Raw genomic sequence first — 18,904 nt, forward strand, 5'->3', positions numbered from 1 at the left:
TCCTTGTTTTATGTATGTCTTTGTTTTCCCTGCTGTATGGAGCTGTGGAGCACTGTGGCGCCTCACAAATCTACGATAATAATAATCATAATAATAATAATAATAATAATAATATGTATAAAGATAATGTATTTTTGCTTCTCTTACAGGGAAACCCCTGCCACCCACTCCAGAAGACAATAGGGTAAGTTTATTTATATAGATACATTGTCCAGAAGGGCAATAATTACCTAGCAAAAGGGAAAAAGCAAAAGGGGAAACAAATCGAAGCAAATGCAGCATCATTGACATTTATAGAGGGTATGCTCTTGGACTCCACCCTGGTGATCAGAACCAGGTAGTGAACTTTATTGGGAGCCCTGGAGCAATTTCTGGTCCCCCTTTTTTGTCTCTGTGACCAGGGCCACCAATAAGAATTATGGGCCCCCCGACAACTTTTGATCCTGGGCCCACCTCTCCTTGCGAGAAGTTTATTTACATCCAAAACTTCAAGCGAAGGTTCATTGATATGTACTCTATGATGTGTACTCTCTGGTACGTACTCTATGGTGTGTACTCTCTGGTACGTACTCTACAGTGTGTACTCTATGGAATGTACTCTACAGTATGTACAGACACTTGATAACCAGTCCAAGAGGTAGGCACTGCAATTGTCCTTTCCTAGCAGACGCTCCAGAATAGCAGGGGTGACGAAGATCCACAACACCTTGTTGGCACAGGTATAAAGAAGTGGCAGCATCTCTCAATAGAAAACCTTGAGAAATGTCTTAAATTAACAGCACAAAACTGAGAAAATACCCCAACCCCTGAAAGCTGGGCACTGCCCGTGGCACAGTTTCTCTCCGTCCCAGGAACAAATCTTCAGATGAGAGCAGCTTCTCAGTGCTGTGCCTGCACCAAGCAGCATCTCTTCTTTTGCCAAGTTTTCTTTCTTTGCTCGGAGGACTAGCTCGGTAATGCAATTAAACATTTCCTCAACATTTAGGTTTTCTTTGGCGCTAGTCTCAAACAGCTGTATATCCATCTGCCCAGCAAACTTACAGGCATCTCCTGTTTCCACCACTTTCCAATCAGGATCATCATTCTTATTTCCCACTAATATCGGACCCACATCGTCACAGTTCTGGTTTATTTCATGTAACCATCTCTTTATATTAACAAAAGACTCTGCACTGGTAGCATCATAAACAACAATAACACCGTGTGTTCCTCTGTAATATGTTGATGTTATGATCCGAAATCTTTCCCGCAGTATCCTAAATCTGCTATTTCGCTTTTTCCCCATTCATTTCAACTGTCCTGATTTTAAAATCAACATCAATTGTTATAATGTAGCTGCCTGAAAAAGTATTATCCGCAAACCTTAGTAGTAAACTACTTTTTCCAACACCGCTGTTACCAATGATGAGGAGCTTGAAGAGATGGTCATAATCCCGGGCCATGTTGGCATCTTGTGCAGCTGGTCACCGAGATCTGCGTGTTCCGTTCTGACCGAATCTGCTTCCTGGACCTGTACTTTAACTTTTGTTATACTGCAAAAACAATATAGGAACTATATTAAGTAGCAGAATTGTATATCGGTGGTAGGGTGGTGCAGTGATCTTCTCACTTGAGATATTACAACGCTGCGCGGTACGCTGACAAGCCTCATGGCCTGTGCATCACATGGCCATCACACGACAACACGATCATGACACATGGGGCCTCAGACATTCAGGATTGAATTCCGGCAGCATATTGGAATTCTTTTGGGCCCCAAAATATTACAGATACAGTAATAGCCACTGGGTCATGTCACAGGCACTCCAACATGACGGGCTCCCCGACATGTGTCTCCCCTGTTTCTCCCTATGAGCAACCCTGTGTGTGAAAATTATCCTGCTGATCATGGACTAGAAATCAGATAGGTTGTATAAAACTATAACGGTTGATTTCCCAGGCTTCAGTTGCTGGATTATTGTACCATAGGAGTTACAACTCTGAACCATAATCATCACAATGATCACATAATGGTAGATAGGTAACATGAGGTCCATTTTATGAGTAGTTAAAATGAAATGTGCAAATTCATTCAGTTAATGTCATCAAACACAGTAAAACGTAGCATAAATACACTTTCACTGGCAGACGTCAAGGACAAGTTTTTGAAGTTGGTGCAAAATCCAGAGGGCAGAGGGTTTTGGTGGGGCAACTTGATAAGGGCATTGTTTCCTACTCTCCCGGAATCCTGAGAGAACAGGCAATTCTCTGACAAGGGCACATACCTTCCTTTGTCTGCTTTTGGGAAGAAACTTTACCTGACCATTGGCGGGATTTGAAAGCCAAGATAAAAATGTGCATCCTGGAAAAAGTGAAAATGACAATTAAATCTTTATTTGATCAGGTCAACAAGAATTGACGGGCGCCATAGCAAAATTGAGCAGGGGCAGAGTGATGCAGTTCTCGACTCTCTGGCCTCATGCTCTGTTCTCAATAGAGCAAAGCAGGGGAGCCTCTTCTGAGCATGCACAGTCCAACGTAGGCGCTCAATGCACATACACCGCTAAGAAGAGGTCTCCACTCTTTTCAGTGCAGAGCAGGAGCCACAGGGGAGAACCAGGATACTTGACGGTGGGGTGGGTGTATTTTGGGGCACCTCTATGCAAGAATCTATTTAATTTTAGTGTGTAGAATGTTGGAGGTTGTAATAGAGGCACATAACTCAGCCCTGTTTTAGTCATGCATATGTTCTAATCTCTGTTTGTTTCCGTACCCTCCAGATAAGTCACTTAGAGCCAGGCTGGGCACTGGCGTTATATGATTATATGACAGAAAATACTGAAGAGCTGGTACTCCGCAGAGAAGAAGAGTATCTACCACTGGACACCTCGGACCCAAATTGGTGGAAAATGCAGGATAAGAATGGGTAAGTGAATAGTAATGCCCTCAGATACAGCCACTATGTCCGAAGGAGGGGGTACATAGTGGGGTAAGAACACAATATTACAGATACATCAGCAAGCACAGATCAAATAGAACAGGCGACAGTGTTAAGATATCAGAGGGGTTGTCCATTTTTTTTTTTTTTAAAGGTCTAAGAGGGATTGGATTGAGGGGATTCGATTACATTTGTGGGGAACGGGAGCATGGCAGGAATTGATCGGATTTAAGGAGATCCATCTCCATCAGTGATATATACAGTACATTATGTGCCAGTTGAACCATTTCATTAATGGCGAAGATGTTGCGGTAGAATAGGGCATACAAAGTGTTTCCAACTCAAAACTAAATTGAAGCTTGGAAATAACTTTATGAAGAGATGGCGGGGAAGGATTTTTCCAGCTATTGTCACCCTAGTGGTAATTATGTGGCCAATCACATATTCATCATTAATTGGAACTTGGGAATGGTAATGATGTAGAACCAGTTCAGGTGAAGGAGGTATTATTTGATTAGTGACTTTCCTGGCAAGGTTGAAGACTTCCGTTCACAGAGCCTGAATTACCGGACAGCTCCAGAAGATGTTGAATAATGTCCCCTACTGAATTACGATTACACCAGCAAATCTGTGAGGCCATATTTTGTGGAGACCTACAGGTGTCAGATATAACCTATTAATTCATTTTATCAACATTTCTGTGTGATTGAGGCACCTGGACATGCAATAGGAATTCAGAAAGATGGTCTCCCATTGCTCTGTAGAAAACTCTTTGTGTAGATCTACTTCCCATTGCAAATGAACAGATGATTTCTATGAAGCGCCAACTAGAGACATTAACTTATACCAGAAGGTGATGCCCGCTTTATTGTCTCCTATTGTTAATTTTATGATCAATAAGGCGAGGGGCAAATTTGCCATTTTAAAGGAGTTGGCTATTTATGGAAAAATTCTGGGGTCGTTCATAGCGTATTATGCAGCACGGTGCTAAAGCCATATTTCCCTTTTTGATACTACTGAGCCTGTATAGGTGCAATGGTAGCACACATTGATGGTGGCTATGTGAATGCACTTGGCTGGCGAGTGGGTGGATTAGGGTGGAATATAAGATGTCATTTTCTAGTGCCAAGTACAGTATATAGCTGCAAAAACAAAACATTTATGAGTGATGTTAAAATTACAAACTTGGAGGCATTCCCTTAATTTGCGAGAGGTCACAGAGAGGGCAGGGATGCCGAAAGCTGTACTTCTGGGCCAAACGGGGTGTTAATTTGGATTTTCAAATGGAAGACTGTGCATAGCTATATTTTACCTCAATATAATGAATACCATTTACAAACTTGAAACATTGAGTCACGCCCAGCTTGTTCTCTTTATTCAACACGTTGCTTATTAATTAAATGAGGGTGAATAAGCGTTGTGTAAACCTGTCCGTGTTGAATAATGTTAAACAGATGGAACTTTGGAACCCTTTCCATCTCTCACAATATGTTGATTCCATTTTTTCAGGCATGTCGGATACGCCCCAAGCAGCTATCTAGCAAGGCAGAGTGAGGACAGCCTCCTTAGATATGAGTAAGTGTATGATGGAATTAGTAAGCGTCATGTAAACAATTTATAATGCTGGATGTGAATGTATCCTATCTCTGTGCCATGAAGTCTGGAACACATATGTTACCCAGCTGTAGACCAGGGGTTATCAAGCTTTGGGTTTGAAAAAGTGGAGATGTTGCCTATAGCAACCAATCAGATTCTAGCTGTCATTTTGTAGAATGTAGTAAATAAATGACAGCTAGAATCTGATTGGTTGCTATAGACAACATCTCCACTTTTTCAAACCCGCAGCTTGATACATTTACCCCCAGAACTGGATTTATAGTTTGCTCACTTAGGCCTCAAAGACCACCACCAACTTTATAGCTTTTCATGGTCCCAACCCCTTTCCCTATAAAGCAGTTTGTATAGGTATAGTTTTTCTTTAGCGAAGCTGCTTGCCACCCTGTCCGTTTTCTATTATGGGAGAACTCCCCCACTCAGTACCACCCTGCTTGTATCTTCTTCTTCCCTTTAGAATGTAAGCTCTCACAAGCAGGACCCTATTTCCTTGTGTTCTCCTTCTTCTATCCCCCTCTGTACCCCTAGGCCTGCTTCCCTAGCCCTGTCTTCTTGAGCCCAGGCCTACTTTACATTGGGCATTACCATCACTAAATAACTTGATCTGCATTACCAAGTTATCTGTGTAGCATTTGTTAAATCAACAGATGTCTGGTCTTTGTGTTGTTTTGTATTTCATGTATTATGTAATGTGATATGGATCGTTTCTGTCTGTTTATTGTATACTATTGTAAATGTCATGTGCGGCACTGTGGACCTTTTGTGGAGCCTTAAAAATGTATCATTTAGGTTTTAGCGGAGTTCATTAAGGAATGAAACAGTACAGTTCTACTTACCGTCAGTGCAGTGATCCTCCAAGTCCAAGGGTGCCCCCAAAGTTCCAGGACTCCAGCTCTGAGATCCCCTCTCCTCCTAAGACCGTCCTCATTGAAACCTCCAGCCATATATCGATGCCTCTTGCCTGTGAGCTTTCAAAACTTTCCATATATGTGGATGATAAGTTCATAGGGGAACGTTACTGACTGTCTGAAACAGTCAGGGAATAAGAGGAAAGAAGAGAAGAGCTCTGGGTTGTTCAAGCTTTTGTATAACCTGCCACGTTGGGGATAAACGCACTAGTGGAGATGTTATGGCAACCTATCAGATTCTAGTTCTCATTTATTTAATACATTCTACAAAATAACAGCTAGAATGTGATTGGTTGCTATAGGCAACCAATCAGTCAAACCCGCAGTTTAGTAAATATACCCCTAAATGTAAACATACATCTGTACTTAATGAACTCCATCCTAAACTAGTGTTGCCACCTGACAGATATTTTGCAGTCGTGGCTCGGTAAAACTAGCCACCAATGTTATTGTAATGTAATCATTACTCGCTTCGATAGATTCACTTGCTATTTCACCGTTTCTTAGGTGGTACAACAGGAACATTGGCAGAAACCAAGCTGAAAAGCTTTTAATTGATACGGTAAAAAGTTGTTTCTATATCTAAAGGGCATTCTTTGTCTACACACAGTGGAGGCAACCATTTTGTGATATGACTGTACGTGACACAATGTCACAAATTCCTATGGATGACTGCAATCCAATGAATATTGTATCAGCCAATAAAATGTCTGTCTCTACTGTTTATGAGTGATGGGTGGATTGTCAATAAAGTTTTACTCCATTGTTCTAGTAATGTTAACGTTATCCCTCACTGTGTGTCTTATTTCCCTTAACGTTCTGAGCCGGAGTTGCCATTTTGCTGCCTCTTGTGAGGTGGAATGAAACATCATCCGTAGACCTCACTAGGACAGCTTCTCATCTTCTGATCTCATGAACGGATAAATCTATCACATGTCTTTGGCCAAACTTGTACTTAGGCCAAATGGCTGTGTGGCTGATCCCTGTCCACTTATGCAAGCACTGACAATCCTGACCAATATCTTATAGTAACTGGCTAGATGTCGATCAGAATTAGGATTCATATTTTGCCCATACACATAATGATTTGGGTCTATCTTGGAAATGCAAGATGAGATCTGCACACCAGGACATATAATGCAGTGAAGAGATGTGTTGTTAACATTTTGAGGCATCATAGTACCCCTGTCTGAAGTTCTCCATCTCTGATATGGGTGAGAACTTCAGAAATTATACACCGGGAAAATCATGAAAAAAATCTTATCATTGATCGGAAGTGATTGCGACTGGACAGACAATAGCAGTCCCACCAATAGGAGTGCCCTCATTTTGTTCAGCAAACACAGACATTCATTATATCATTATATACTGTATTCTTCCTTCAAACGCCTTTTTTTTAAATTGTGTAAATTTTTTTATTATAGATTTATATAATATATAGATTTTTTCTTTTACTAACCAATTTGATCTCACTTCTAATTGACTTCTCCTATTTTGTTTTCTTGCATTTCTGTTACTCCTACACAGGGCAAGGAAGGGGCATTCATGGTGCGGGATTCAAGGCAGCCCGGAATGTACACTGTATCTATCTTCACAAAATCATTAGGGTAATTATCACGCCACTATGTTGGCAATATAGTCATTGTATTTTTATAGGATATGAACTGATTGAGCTAATGCTACTCTAGTTTTGTATCTAATAACTGATCAATATCAACATTACAGTATGGTGCTTGTCAATTGGGGACTAAAGCTTGACAAACACAAGTTCATATCATCCGTAACTAGTAGAGCTTGAATATTCCAGTCTCAGTCATAGGACTTAAACCCTGAAAAGTTGAATTGCCCATCCACTAACCCTCAACCCTTATATACAGGCTCTGAAAATGCCACTAATCCATAAACTTTTTGAGGTTACAGTTCCTTTGAGCACTTTACTCCTCCAGCCATCAACAGTCCAAAGACCCTGAATACGCCATCCATCCACCATCCCCATCACATACACCCTGAACACTGCATCCATCCACCATCCCCATCACATACACCCTGAACACTGCATCCATCCACCATTCCCAACACTTGGACCCTGAACATTCCATCCATCCACAATTCCCATCACATAACCCTGAACACTGCATCCATCCACCATTCCCAACACATATACCCTGTACACTGCATCCATTCACCATTCCCATCACATACACCCTGAACACTGCATCCATCCACCATTCCTAACACTTAGACCCTGAACGTTCCATCCATCTACCATTCCCAACACTTAGAGCCTGCACATTCCATCCATCCACCATAGCCAACACATAGACCCTGAACATTCTAACCATCCACCATCCCCAACACATAGACCCTGAACACTGCATCCATCCAACATTCCTAGCACATACACCCTGAACACTGCATCCATCCACCATTCCCATCACATACACCCTGAACACTGCATCCATCCATCATTCCCATCACATACACCCTGAACACTGCATCCATCCACCATTCCCAACACTTAGACCCTGAACATTCCATCCATCCACCATTCCCAACACTTAGACCCTGAACATTCCATCCATCCACCATAGCCAACACATAAACCCTGAACATTCCATCCATCCACCATCCCCAACACATAGACCCTGAACACTGCATCCATCCACCATTCCCAACACATACACCCTGAACACTGCATCCATTCACCACTCCCAACACTTAGACCCTAAACATTCCATCCATCCACCATTCCCATCACATAGACCCTGAACATTCCATCCATCCACCATCCCCAACACATACACCCTGAACACTGCATCCATCCACCATTCCCAACCCATACACCCTGAACACTGCATCCATCCACCATTCCCAACACTTAGACCCTGAACATTCCATCCATCCACCATAGCCAACACATAGACCCTGAACATTCCATCCATCCACCATTCCCAACACATAGACCCTGAACACTGCATCCATCCACCATTCCCAACACTTAGACCCTGAACATTCCATCCATCCACCATTCCCAACACATAGACCCTGAACATTCCATCCATCCACCATTCCCAACACTTAGACTCTGAACATTCCATCCATCCACCATCCCCAACACATAGACCCTGAACACTGCATCCATCCACCATTCCCAACACTTAGACCCTATACATTCCATCCATCCACCATTACCAACACTTAGACCCTAAACATTCCATCCATCCACCATCCGCAACACATAGACCCTGAACACTGCATCCATCCACCATTCCCAACACATATACCCTAAATATTCCATCCATCCATCATCCCCAACACATAGACCCTGAACGCGTGACACCAGACACACCCCTCAGACAAGACATTTACGTCAAACTCTTATTTTATATGTTAGGAATGCAATTGCTATGAAGCTTCATTTATACTTGATTAACCTAGCTAATACAACAGGAACAACTTCCCGATATGCATACAAAAAAAATGTTTTTCTTTGCTTCAACACACTCTTCAAATTCCAATCTATGGCTTAGCGACTACTAAAGTCTCAGTAGGTGTCTGCAAATCATCTGCAAACCTCTAATTACAAGCGATTCACTAGTTCTGGTGGTCTCCATCATCCGCTACTCACACCTGACCCTGACCACCCGCTAATGGAAAAACGTTTTCAGCCATACCTGCAACTACGTCCCAGTCTGAATCCATAGGTAATTGCTCGAACACTCCCTTACTGTGCATTTATGGCGTTAGAAAAGTAGCAGGTCTGAATAGGGATAGTTGCGTGCATTCACTCTCTGACCATGCGCAGTGCAAAAAACCACAAAGCTACGTTACCCAAACGGTGGTACGTCTCACTCTGAATCTGGCCCAGTATGTATATATGTATTTGTATTATCAGTGGGTTTTTACTTGTATTAGAATTCTTCCATAAACATTTGTGCTTTGTTTGTGATTTGCTCTACAGTGACGGCATCCCCACAGTGAAACATTATCATATTCGGCATACAAACGATTCATCTCCGAAATACTACTTGGCTGAAAAGTTTGTGTTCACCAGTATACCTCACCTTATTAATTACCACCAACACAATTGTGCGGGTACGTATATTTAATGTGTACTTTTTAGATATAGACAGGTGGCATATTTATGTATGTGTGTGTGTATATATATTTATATATATATATATATATATATATATATTTATATATATATATATATATATATATATATACATATATGTGTATATATTCTGAGCCCGTTAGCAGCTCAGAAAGCAGGATGAGAGCACACAGAGACACAACAACTCTGACATTCAACAGAATCTGGAATGGATTCGAGGCAACATAGCTGCAAAAGCATGATACATATATATATATATATATATATATATATATATATATATATAAAAGGTCTGTTGTATGGACATATTTGTTTAATGCTTTCTATATGAAAAAGTCACCAGCAGCCCACTGGGTGACCCTCTAACACAGTGGTGAGAAAACAGGGGTAAATTACCCCAAATGGGGTAGAAATGAAATTCCTGGGGGTAATGCTGCCAATTCACATGCTGTCAGTTGGATTGTAGACCCCTTTAAATGTGAAATTGCTGTTGTACCAGAATGGTTGGCAGAGGCACTTCTTGAGCTTCGATGTAATAATGAAGCACGTATTGCCTTTGAAAACAAAGCAGATCTGTCATATTTTTGGATGTCAACAGCTGCAAAGGCATTCAAAATTGCACATGAGGAGGCAGTCAAAAAGCAGAGAAATCGATAGGACACTGAAGACTGTACCCAAATTGCTCTGACATCAAAATGCCCCAATATTGATGCTCTCGTATCAAAAATGAAGCAACATCATTTCTCCAAAACCTGAAGTTTTGAAGTTGAAGCTTTCAAAGAAATTTTGAATAGATTCAATAAAATTTTGAATTTCAATAATTAATAATATATGATTTCCTTCCTTTCAAATCAAGGGGGTAACGTCGGCGTATCTAAATATATTTTGGGGTAAAAGGTAAAAAAGTTCCCTGACCCTTGCTTTAACAACTTTAGCAACTAGTCTATGCATGCAGCAATGAAGTGCATGTCTGAACTGTGGTAGACAGCCATGTACTGTGAATTTAAAGGGTAAATGTATCAAAAGAAAAATGGAGGTGTTGCCCATAGCAATCAATCAGTTTCTACTCTTTTATCTAGTACATTCTAGAGCAGTGATAGGTAACGTGTAATAGCGGCACTCACTCCTTCTCCCCGGGTATGCCATGTGACCTCCCTGCACTGTCACATGACTCGGAAGTCGGTTTCCCTCCTTCTGATAAGATCGGGAGCAGCTGGCAGGAGAAGACTCGACGGGCTGCCTGTTGCCCAACTCTGTTCTAGAGAAGGATAACTAGAATCTGGTTGGTTGCTACGGGTAACACCTCCACTTCTCCTTTTTAGAATGTTTGACACAATAACCCCTAAGAGTACATACGTATGGTTGGGCAGTGAGGTATTGTGTTACGGTCACTGTAAAGCAGACACAGTGCTAGTCAACCTCCAAATATTAATGTGACAACAGGTGAAGTACAGGAATGCATGAAGCTAATTATTATTTATGGACCGTGATGGATGTTATTATGTATTGCTATTTTCCTCTAATTTGCATCTATTCATTCTGATAACTGTGTCTCAGGTCTGGTGACGCGGCTGCGCTATCCGGTGTGTTGCTGGAAGGAAATGACCCCTATAACGGCCGGACTGAGCTACGGTAAGGTCTGCTCTGTCTGGCTACTTACTTTGGGTACTCAATATGAGATTTCAAAACTAAATTTAGAACTAAACTGAAATTATCCATCTTCTTCTCTCCCCAGGAAAATGGGAAATTGACCCCACGCATTTGACATTTATTAAAGAGATTGGCAGTGGCCAGTTTGGAGTGGTAAAGCTGGCATCTTGGCAAGGGACAAAAAAAGTGGCAGTAAAGATGATCCGTGAAGGAATGATGTCAGAGGAAGACTTTGTGGAGGAAGCCCAGGTCTTAATGTAAGGACAATTTGTATTAGTTATGACTGAACTATGGCCTTCATAAATTTGCCTTATTTTTGCTGCTTTCATATGCTTGACCATTAATAATTTCACTGGTACTTGGACAACTTTGAACTTGATTCCAGAAGTGTATAGTTGTTATCAGCTGAGAATGAGGTAGAATCAGGGAAACTCGCAGTCATGGAGAAACAGGAAGCCAAAACAAGACAAACAGAACACAATAGAGAATAGTCAACTGGCTGGCCGGGTCAGAGGGCAGGAGAGGCACACGAGGTCTATAAACTGGTTGAGAGTTCACGGGCAGGCAGAGATCCAACAGCAAGGTCCAGTAAATGAAGCCAAGGTCAAAAACACTGAATCCAGCGGCAAAAGATATATCAATCTATATAGAATAAAGGTACAGGAACTAGCCTAGGTAACTAATACCATCAAGACAATAATGGCAATGAGTTTATTTATGTGGGTCTTAGCCAATCAGCTGCTGAGTAGAAATTATATAAGCAGGGAGTGTTAACTGATCAGCTGCTGGGCAGAAATCATTTGAGCATAGAGTGTTTGCCGATCAGCTGCTAGGTAGTGATCAGTTATGAGTCTTGCAAGAGCTGAAAAATCAGCTGTAATGTGAATTCCCTGTTAACGGCTCAGAAATCATAGTGAGAAAGGTTGCTTAGCAACCTCCAGCACACAGAGACACAACAACTCAGACATACAGCACAATCTGGAATGGATTCTGAGACAACAGAGCAGTAAAGCATAACACTTACCTAGTGACACTTCTAAAGCAGTATGTAGAAACCTTATGTGCTCTATCACCACTGATCACTCCAATAAAGTAGTCCTTCCTGTATCCCTTTGGTTAAAACAGCCAAAATATGTATCCTATTCATACAACTATAATAAGTGTGTGTAGTGCATGTGGACAGTTGTTGGATTAGCAATGGCTCCTATCCAATCAATTGCCATTTACACTACACACCTACAGTGCCAGAAATATGAACTAATTGGCCATCCGCTCAGATAACTTTCCTGCTGTCACTACAGGTGGACCTGCGGTTCATTACAGCTAATAGGGGTAAGGTACCATGAGAGGGGAGATATTTGTGAATTAGGTTATTTCTGAATCCTCAGTAAGTGCTGGTGAATTGATAGATATTTGCATTGATTGCAGAGGCTGGCAAATTTTGGTCTCTGCTTAAGCCCAAGCGATTGGCCCTAGATATCCTACGTACCTCCTCACAATTTTAAATGAACAGGTTATTATGGCATGCTAGATAGCATCTCATATCTGTCCTAACGATGAATAATCATGGCTATGATTATCATCCTGAAGACTTGAGGAAATCTAATATATGACAGTCTGTATGTGCTAACAATACCCACTAAGTATTTTCATAATCATAGTGATTGTATATACAGTGAACCGGTACTAAAGCGAGTGGTTTCTTATCTCTCATGGTTCCAGCCCCCAGTTGTAAAGACAAAACTTGTTCAATGGGTCAATTACTCTCCTTTCCCCCAATGCCAGCCCCCCTAATTCCCTAATACATCGATAGTGCAGCACCCATCCAGGTATATAAATATATGCATATACCTCTTAGGAGTTCCATTGTATAATATTGTCTCTCTCTCCTTTAGGAAGATGTCTCACCCTAAACTGGTGCAATTACAGGGCGTTTATACCCATCAAATGCCCATCTTTCTTGTGTTTGAGTACATGGAGCACGGTAGCCTCAATGACTACCTACGGATGAACCGGGGCTCGCTATCTCGGAGTATCGCTCTAGGGATGTGTCAGGATGTCTGTGAGGGGATGCAATACCTGGAGGTCTCTAACTTCATTCACAGAGATCTGGTATGTACCGCTTCCAATGCCTACAATATCTAATATATTACAGCCAGTGGGGACAGTAATCTGTCTATAACTGGGTATTACTGTTTCAATGACATGTCAAACTTCTGTGATCTGGCCCTAACAGGCTGCTCGTAACTGTCTGGTTGGAGAATCCTTGGTGGTTAAAGTATCAGATTTCGGCATGACCAGGTAAGTAGAGATTTACAATTGTCTATAAATACTGGATGCTTTTAGACTGATTAAGTGTAAAAACCAGGTAGTACATTTTTTTCTTAATGACACTTTTTAGTGCAGTTTAGTTGATCAGTCACAATGCATTTATATAATACATGAGTGATGTGAATATTTCTATAAACAACTGGAAAACATATTTTTCTTTTGGTGATTATTAATCTTTTTGCTGTATATTTGGTTGTTAGTGACAAATATAACAATATATTTCACAGTTTTTAGTCCAAAAGATTTTTAGGAATTTTTTTATAAAACCAAATCAAGTGATACATTTTGCTTTGGTTCGATATAACATGATTGTGGGTGCGTTCACACTAATGCCATATTTTACCAAACAGTTATCTATTTTGTGTCCGGCGCGATAATGGGATGATAAGCCTGTAGTGTGTTCCCAGCTCAAGACGTTTACATTTAATACAATCCACTTCATACGTTATATATAATAAGATACATTTCTACACCTTTCCAGGTTTGTCATTGATGACCAGTACACAAGCTCGTCGGGCACTAAATTTCCTATCAAGTGGTCAGCGCCAGAGGTTTTTCGATATGGTCGATACAGCAGCAAATCGGATGTGTGGTCTTTTGGTGTGTATTATACTCAGACAACATTCCCATCTACTCAACTATATTTTTACTGAATATTTTACAAACCATTTTACTGACAGCTGGCATTACTCATACCGTGCTATGCTGTATCAAACTTTGTTCAGACTGGAATGACCCAGAGGGTCATTGGTTTTAAAGCATAGTTGCGTACTCTACCGGAATGTCCGGGAGACTCCTGAATTTCTGGGCGTCCTCCCGGACTCCCGAGAGAGCAGGACAACTTCCCGGATCCCAGGAGATCGGTAAGGTAAAATGAGGGACGGGCTTAGTGACACAATACCCGCGTCATCACGCCCCCTGCTGTTATAGGTCAAGAAATGGCTATGACCGTTTATGGGGCGGGGCCAATGACGCGATTCTCCTATCCCCGCCCCCACCAGCCCCTCTGACCTCCCGGAAAGCTAATGCCAAGAGTTGGCAAGTATGTTTTAAAGCAGTGGTGGTCAACAGGCCTGACTCTTAACCCCCAGCTCCTTCCTGCCTTACAGTCAAATTTGGTTCTTATAGCTTATAACACTTGTTTAAACTGCCTTTTGATATGTTATTACAGATAGGTATATCTTTCTTTGATTAAAAGTATTCTTTTAACTTATTACTGAGATAAAGGGTCGTCCATGAAGACAAGTGTACAAGGTTGCCTGTCACTGCTGTTAAGGCTTCACAACTCTTTCTGTATTCTCTGAGGTGTGAAAAATTGTTTTCTTTTTAATGTCCATGAATGTAATGATCAACCCCGCTCTACAACATTTTGGGTAGATTTGTTAAAGCTTCTAAAAAGTGTGGGTGTTGCCCATAGCAACCAATCAGAGTCTAATTATCCTTTATCTAGTGCATTCTAGACAATGATAGCTAGAATCTGATTGGTTGCTATGGGCAACACCAACACTTTTCCTTTTTTTGAACTTTTAGTAAAATCTACCCCTATCTCTTTCATTAATGAACTGATAGCAAGGAATGGACATTAGCACAGCCAACTATGTCTATAGTGCAGCAAGGGATTCTGGGTAATAACATACAAGTGACAGATTGGCATCAGTTACTAGTTCACTGTAATTCTGCAGGTAGTTATAGAGGAAACAGTGCTGTACCTTACTTATAATATGTTACACTTAAATACGATGACTTTGTACTTGGCAGGAGTGCTGGTTTGGGAGATATTCAGTGAGGGAAAGACACCCTTTGAACACCTTAGCAATTCGGATGCTGTGGAAGAAATATCAGCTGGTCTGAGACTCTTCAAGCCCAAGCTGGCGTCAGAGAACATATATAAGCTTATGAACAGCTGCTGGCAGGAGGTATGTCACCATGTATAAAATGGAAAGGATTTACAACACACTGACAAGTGCAATACCCAAGGCTACACTTAAGGTTGTTTTGACATATGCACTGTGAGTGTCCTTATCCTAGGTTAATTGTGCAATCCACACAATATGTGGCTATTGAAGACCAATTAGCAAAGTAAAAAATATAAAATAAAAAAAGTAAATCAAATGTCTATAAAACATATTTACGCTGGCCCTTGATCTGTATTGTAGAAAGGCTGTGGTGCAGATAAATAGCTGGAACAATGACAGCGCCAATTCATTCTACTCTGTGTTGTGGTTGAGATATTTTAAAGGATGTGTCTGGGCGGAGCAAATTTTTAGTGGAATTCTGGGTGGAACAAAAATGATTGGATGAATTCTGTGCGGTCACTTATGGACACATTCCAGGAGCAACTGCGGAATTAGGTGACAATTCTGTGGAATGGTTTTGAAAATTTCTCCCACCTCTTAATATGGTAAATACAGCCCTGACAATAGCACTGGGTCAGGTACCAGCTACTAAGTGGCTCTTTCCCTCTCCCTAATAAACACATGTTTAACTTGCCCTAAACTCCCACCCAGGTTTTCCTACTTTTGGGACCCCCACAATTAATGAGATGTGGGGGTGTATTTACTAAACTGTGGGTTTGAAAAAGTTGATATGTTGCCTATAGCAACCAATCAGATTCTAGCTGTCATTTTGTAGAATGTACTAAATAACGATAACTAGAATCTGATTGGTTGCTTTAGGCAACATCTCCACTTTTACAAACCCACAGTTTAGTAAATATACCCCTGGACTACTAAATGAACAAATTTTAAAGAGGGTGGATGACTTCATATGATATGATAGATACCATTTTTAGTCAAGGGGGGTAAGTATTAAAAGGCAAATAGAAGACACTCCTTAATATGTATACGCTGGGTTTTGCTTTACCATAATTTATAGTTACCTATTTCTTCATTATTCAACAGATGCCAGAACCACGTCCGTCATTCTGCCGCCTGATGAGAGAGGTCACAGATATAGTAGAGTCTGAGATGTGACCTGAATGAAGATGATCTGAATTGAAAAGTCAATGGACATATATAGAATACATGGGATATATAAAGCTATCTTGGCAGCACACAGTGGCTATAAAAACTATTCACCCCTTTGGTATTTTCATATTTTATTTATTTATCTATCTGTCACAGAATCGATGATGTCTTTCTTAATGATTACAGATAAAACGCAAATAATAATTGATTACATAATTTATTGATTGGAGTCCACCTGTGTACAATTAAAGTGTTTTTATTAATTTCAAAATGAATACACCTGTCTGTGAGATGACACACTTTGGGACAGTAAATTTCCAAACAAGAGCTTCATCATGAAGATCCATTAACATTCAAAATTAATCCAAGAATAGGGGATTGAACAGCAGCAATCAGGAAGGGATATAAGAAGGTTTCAAAGACTTTTAATATCCTCCAAGTCCTTCATAAAGAAATGGAAAGATTATGGCACAACTAAATTTGTCTAGAACAGGCCATCTCCTAAAGTTGAGCAAAGGGCACTTTCACATACCAAGAAATAGCATACAAACTCAATGGCTTGCAAACATATAATAATTTCCATTCCCATCTGCTGGGCAGAAGTGATACTGCAGTAGCTGAATTCGTCATCATCATCATTTATTTATGTAGCGCCAACATATTCCGTAGCGCTTTACAATTGGGGACAAACACAGTAAACTAATAAACAAACTGGGTAAAACAGACAAAGAGGTGTGAATTGTTGCCTAATACTGTTTTCTTGGTGTGAGTCGATAAAAATTGGTTTGTGATATGACACATCTGAACAGATATTAGTTTATGATCCATTGTATATGTATGTAGTACAGTATTTATCTGCATTTTCACTGCAATGCAAATTTTATATATTATTTCTACTTTTGTACATAGTTTTCAGTGCCTTAAATGCAATAAAATAAGCAGACTGTTTATGTTTTATGGAATATAAATAGCCTAAACAGCAATGGGGGTTATTCGTGACTGTTGGCATAGTGACAAATCCATGAAAAAAACTGCTGTTATATGCACAGATTTCTGTGACAAGATATATCTGTCTGTTGCGCTGTAGTTAAGTTTTCCTCAGGATAGTAGCCAGATCTAGGCTGTGTCTCGCTAGTTGCTGTCAGAACAGAGACCCCCAATGTTTATAACATAGTTGCCAACACTGGCAGCTTGTGTCCCGGGAGATCCAGGGGGCAGGTGTGTGGGGGCGGGGCTCGAGGAATTGGCCCTTAAGCCCCACCTCCAAAGCACCACCCTGTTCGACCAATAAAACTAGGCAGGAAGGGCCACAATGACGCTTCCATGACGCCAATAAGCCCCGTCCCCTCCATTTACTTTTCCACAGCCGGTCGGGAATCGGGAGAATTGCCCTCTCCCCTGGGAGTCCGGAAGACTGACCCAGATTTCGGGAGTCTCCCGAATATTCCGGGAGAGTTGGCAAGTATTGTTTATAATGGTTATTTGTTTTAAAGTAGTGCTAATTGTATTAACATGCACCTATCGCTGACAGACAGCGGAGGCAGCCATTTTGTGAGTTGGCCCAATTTTCATGAGACTTCAGCTTATAAATTCAACATCACTGGCATCACTGAGGCTGAATCTTCATCCAGCTCTCAAAATGGTTGCCTCCACTGTGTACATAGGTACACTTTAACGTCAGTGCACGTATGGGACTGAAACCACTGCTTAGTCTGAATCAAATCTGAGCAGATCACATGTGATGAACTGACAAAATATATGTGTGTCGTTATTTATTATAAATTATATGTGTCAGTCTACTATTAAAGTGCTGTACAGATCAAACGTGTGTGTGACGGTTTCTTTCTTTATTTGGAATGTTTAACATAACTATCAACATTTAGAAAAATAAGAATCCATTCACTCTTGATCCCATTCACACTTGAGCCCATTCACACTTCAGCTTTCATGCTTTTTTACAACCAAAATAATGCATCTGTATTTAATGCTTTTGAGTAGGATGCAATTCAGTTGTGCATTTATGTACAGTATGTAAAAAACAGCATATTGAATTGGTTAAATCATAATGTTTAGTATTATATAAGAATATACAACATAAAAGACACAGAAATCAGCGTTTGAATTGTTCATGCATTAGAAGTGCATGAAATTTGGAGGACAAGGGCAATGGAGTAACCCTACCTCCCAACATTTTAAAAATGCAAAATTGGGATACAATAAGCCCCTCCCACTAAACCACACCCAACCACATTCTTACAAGCCACGCTTTCATCCAAGAATCAGAACAGTCCCACCTAAATAGGGACTGATGGGAAGGCAGAGCAAATGTAGCCTAAAGAAATAGTTTGACAGGAAAACATGTCCACCCAAATGTAGGGCAAACAGATGTCTTAATAAATTG

At 40.7% G+C, this 18,904-nt stretch overlaps 1 protein-coding gene and 1 pseudogene across 2 annotated transcripts in view; one reads left to right on the forward strand and one right to left on the reverse strand.

Annotated features, from left to right (window-relative positions):
* ITK (IL2 inducible T cell kinase) overlaps positions 1-18,327 on the forward strand; it is a 56,386-nt gene extending 38,059 nt beyond the window's left edge. For both annotated transcript variants that reach the window (XM_075210143.1, XM_075210142.1), the window contains exons 5-17: positions 150-184; positions 2,760-2,905; positions 4,427-4,492; positions 5,947-6,001; positions 6,967-7,046; positions 9,401-9,534; positions 11,114-11,188; positions 11,292-11,463; positions 13,102-13,318; positions 13,443-13,507; positions 14,019-14,137; positions 15,296-15,453; positions 16,438-18,327. In XM_075210143.1, coding sequence (XP_075066244.1) covers positions 150-184; positions 2,760-2,905; positions 4,427-4,492; positions 5,947-6,001; positions 6,967-7,046; positions 9,401-9,534; positions 11,114-11,188; positions 11,292-11,463; positions 13,102-13,318; positions 13,443-13,507; positions 14,019-14,137; positions 15,296-15,453; positions 16,438-16,509 — 1,394 coding nt within the window. In that variant the 3' untranslated portion in view covers positions 16,510-18,327. The remainder of the gene's footprint in view (positions 1-149; positions 185-2,759; positions 2,906-4,426; positions 4,493-5,946; positions 6,002-6,966; positions 7,047-9,400; positions 9,535-11,113; positions 11,189-11,291; positions 11,464-13,101; positions 13,319-13,442; positions 13,508-14,018; positions 14,138-15,295; positions 15,454-16,437) is intronic.
* LOC142149597 (ras-related protein Rab-35 pseudogene) lies at positions 773-1,482 on the reverse strand (annotated as a pseudogene).
* Positions 18,328-18,904: the final 577 nt, after the last annotated feature.

The sequence above is a fragment of the Mixophyes fleayi genome, chromosome 4 (assembly GCF_038048845.1).
Source record: "Mixophyes fleayi isolate aMixFle1 chromosome 4, aMixFle1.hap1, whole genome shotgun sequence".
NCBI lineage: Eukaryota > Metazoa > Chordata > Amphibia > Anura > Limnodynastidae > Mixophyes > Mixophyes fleayi.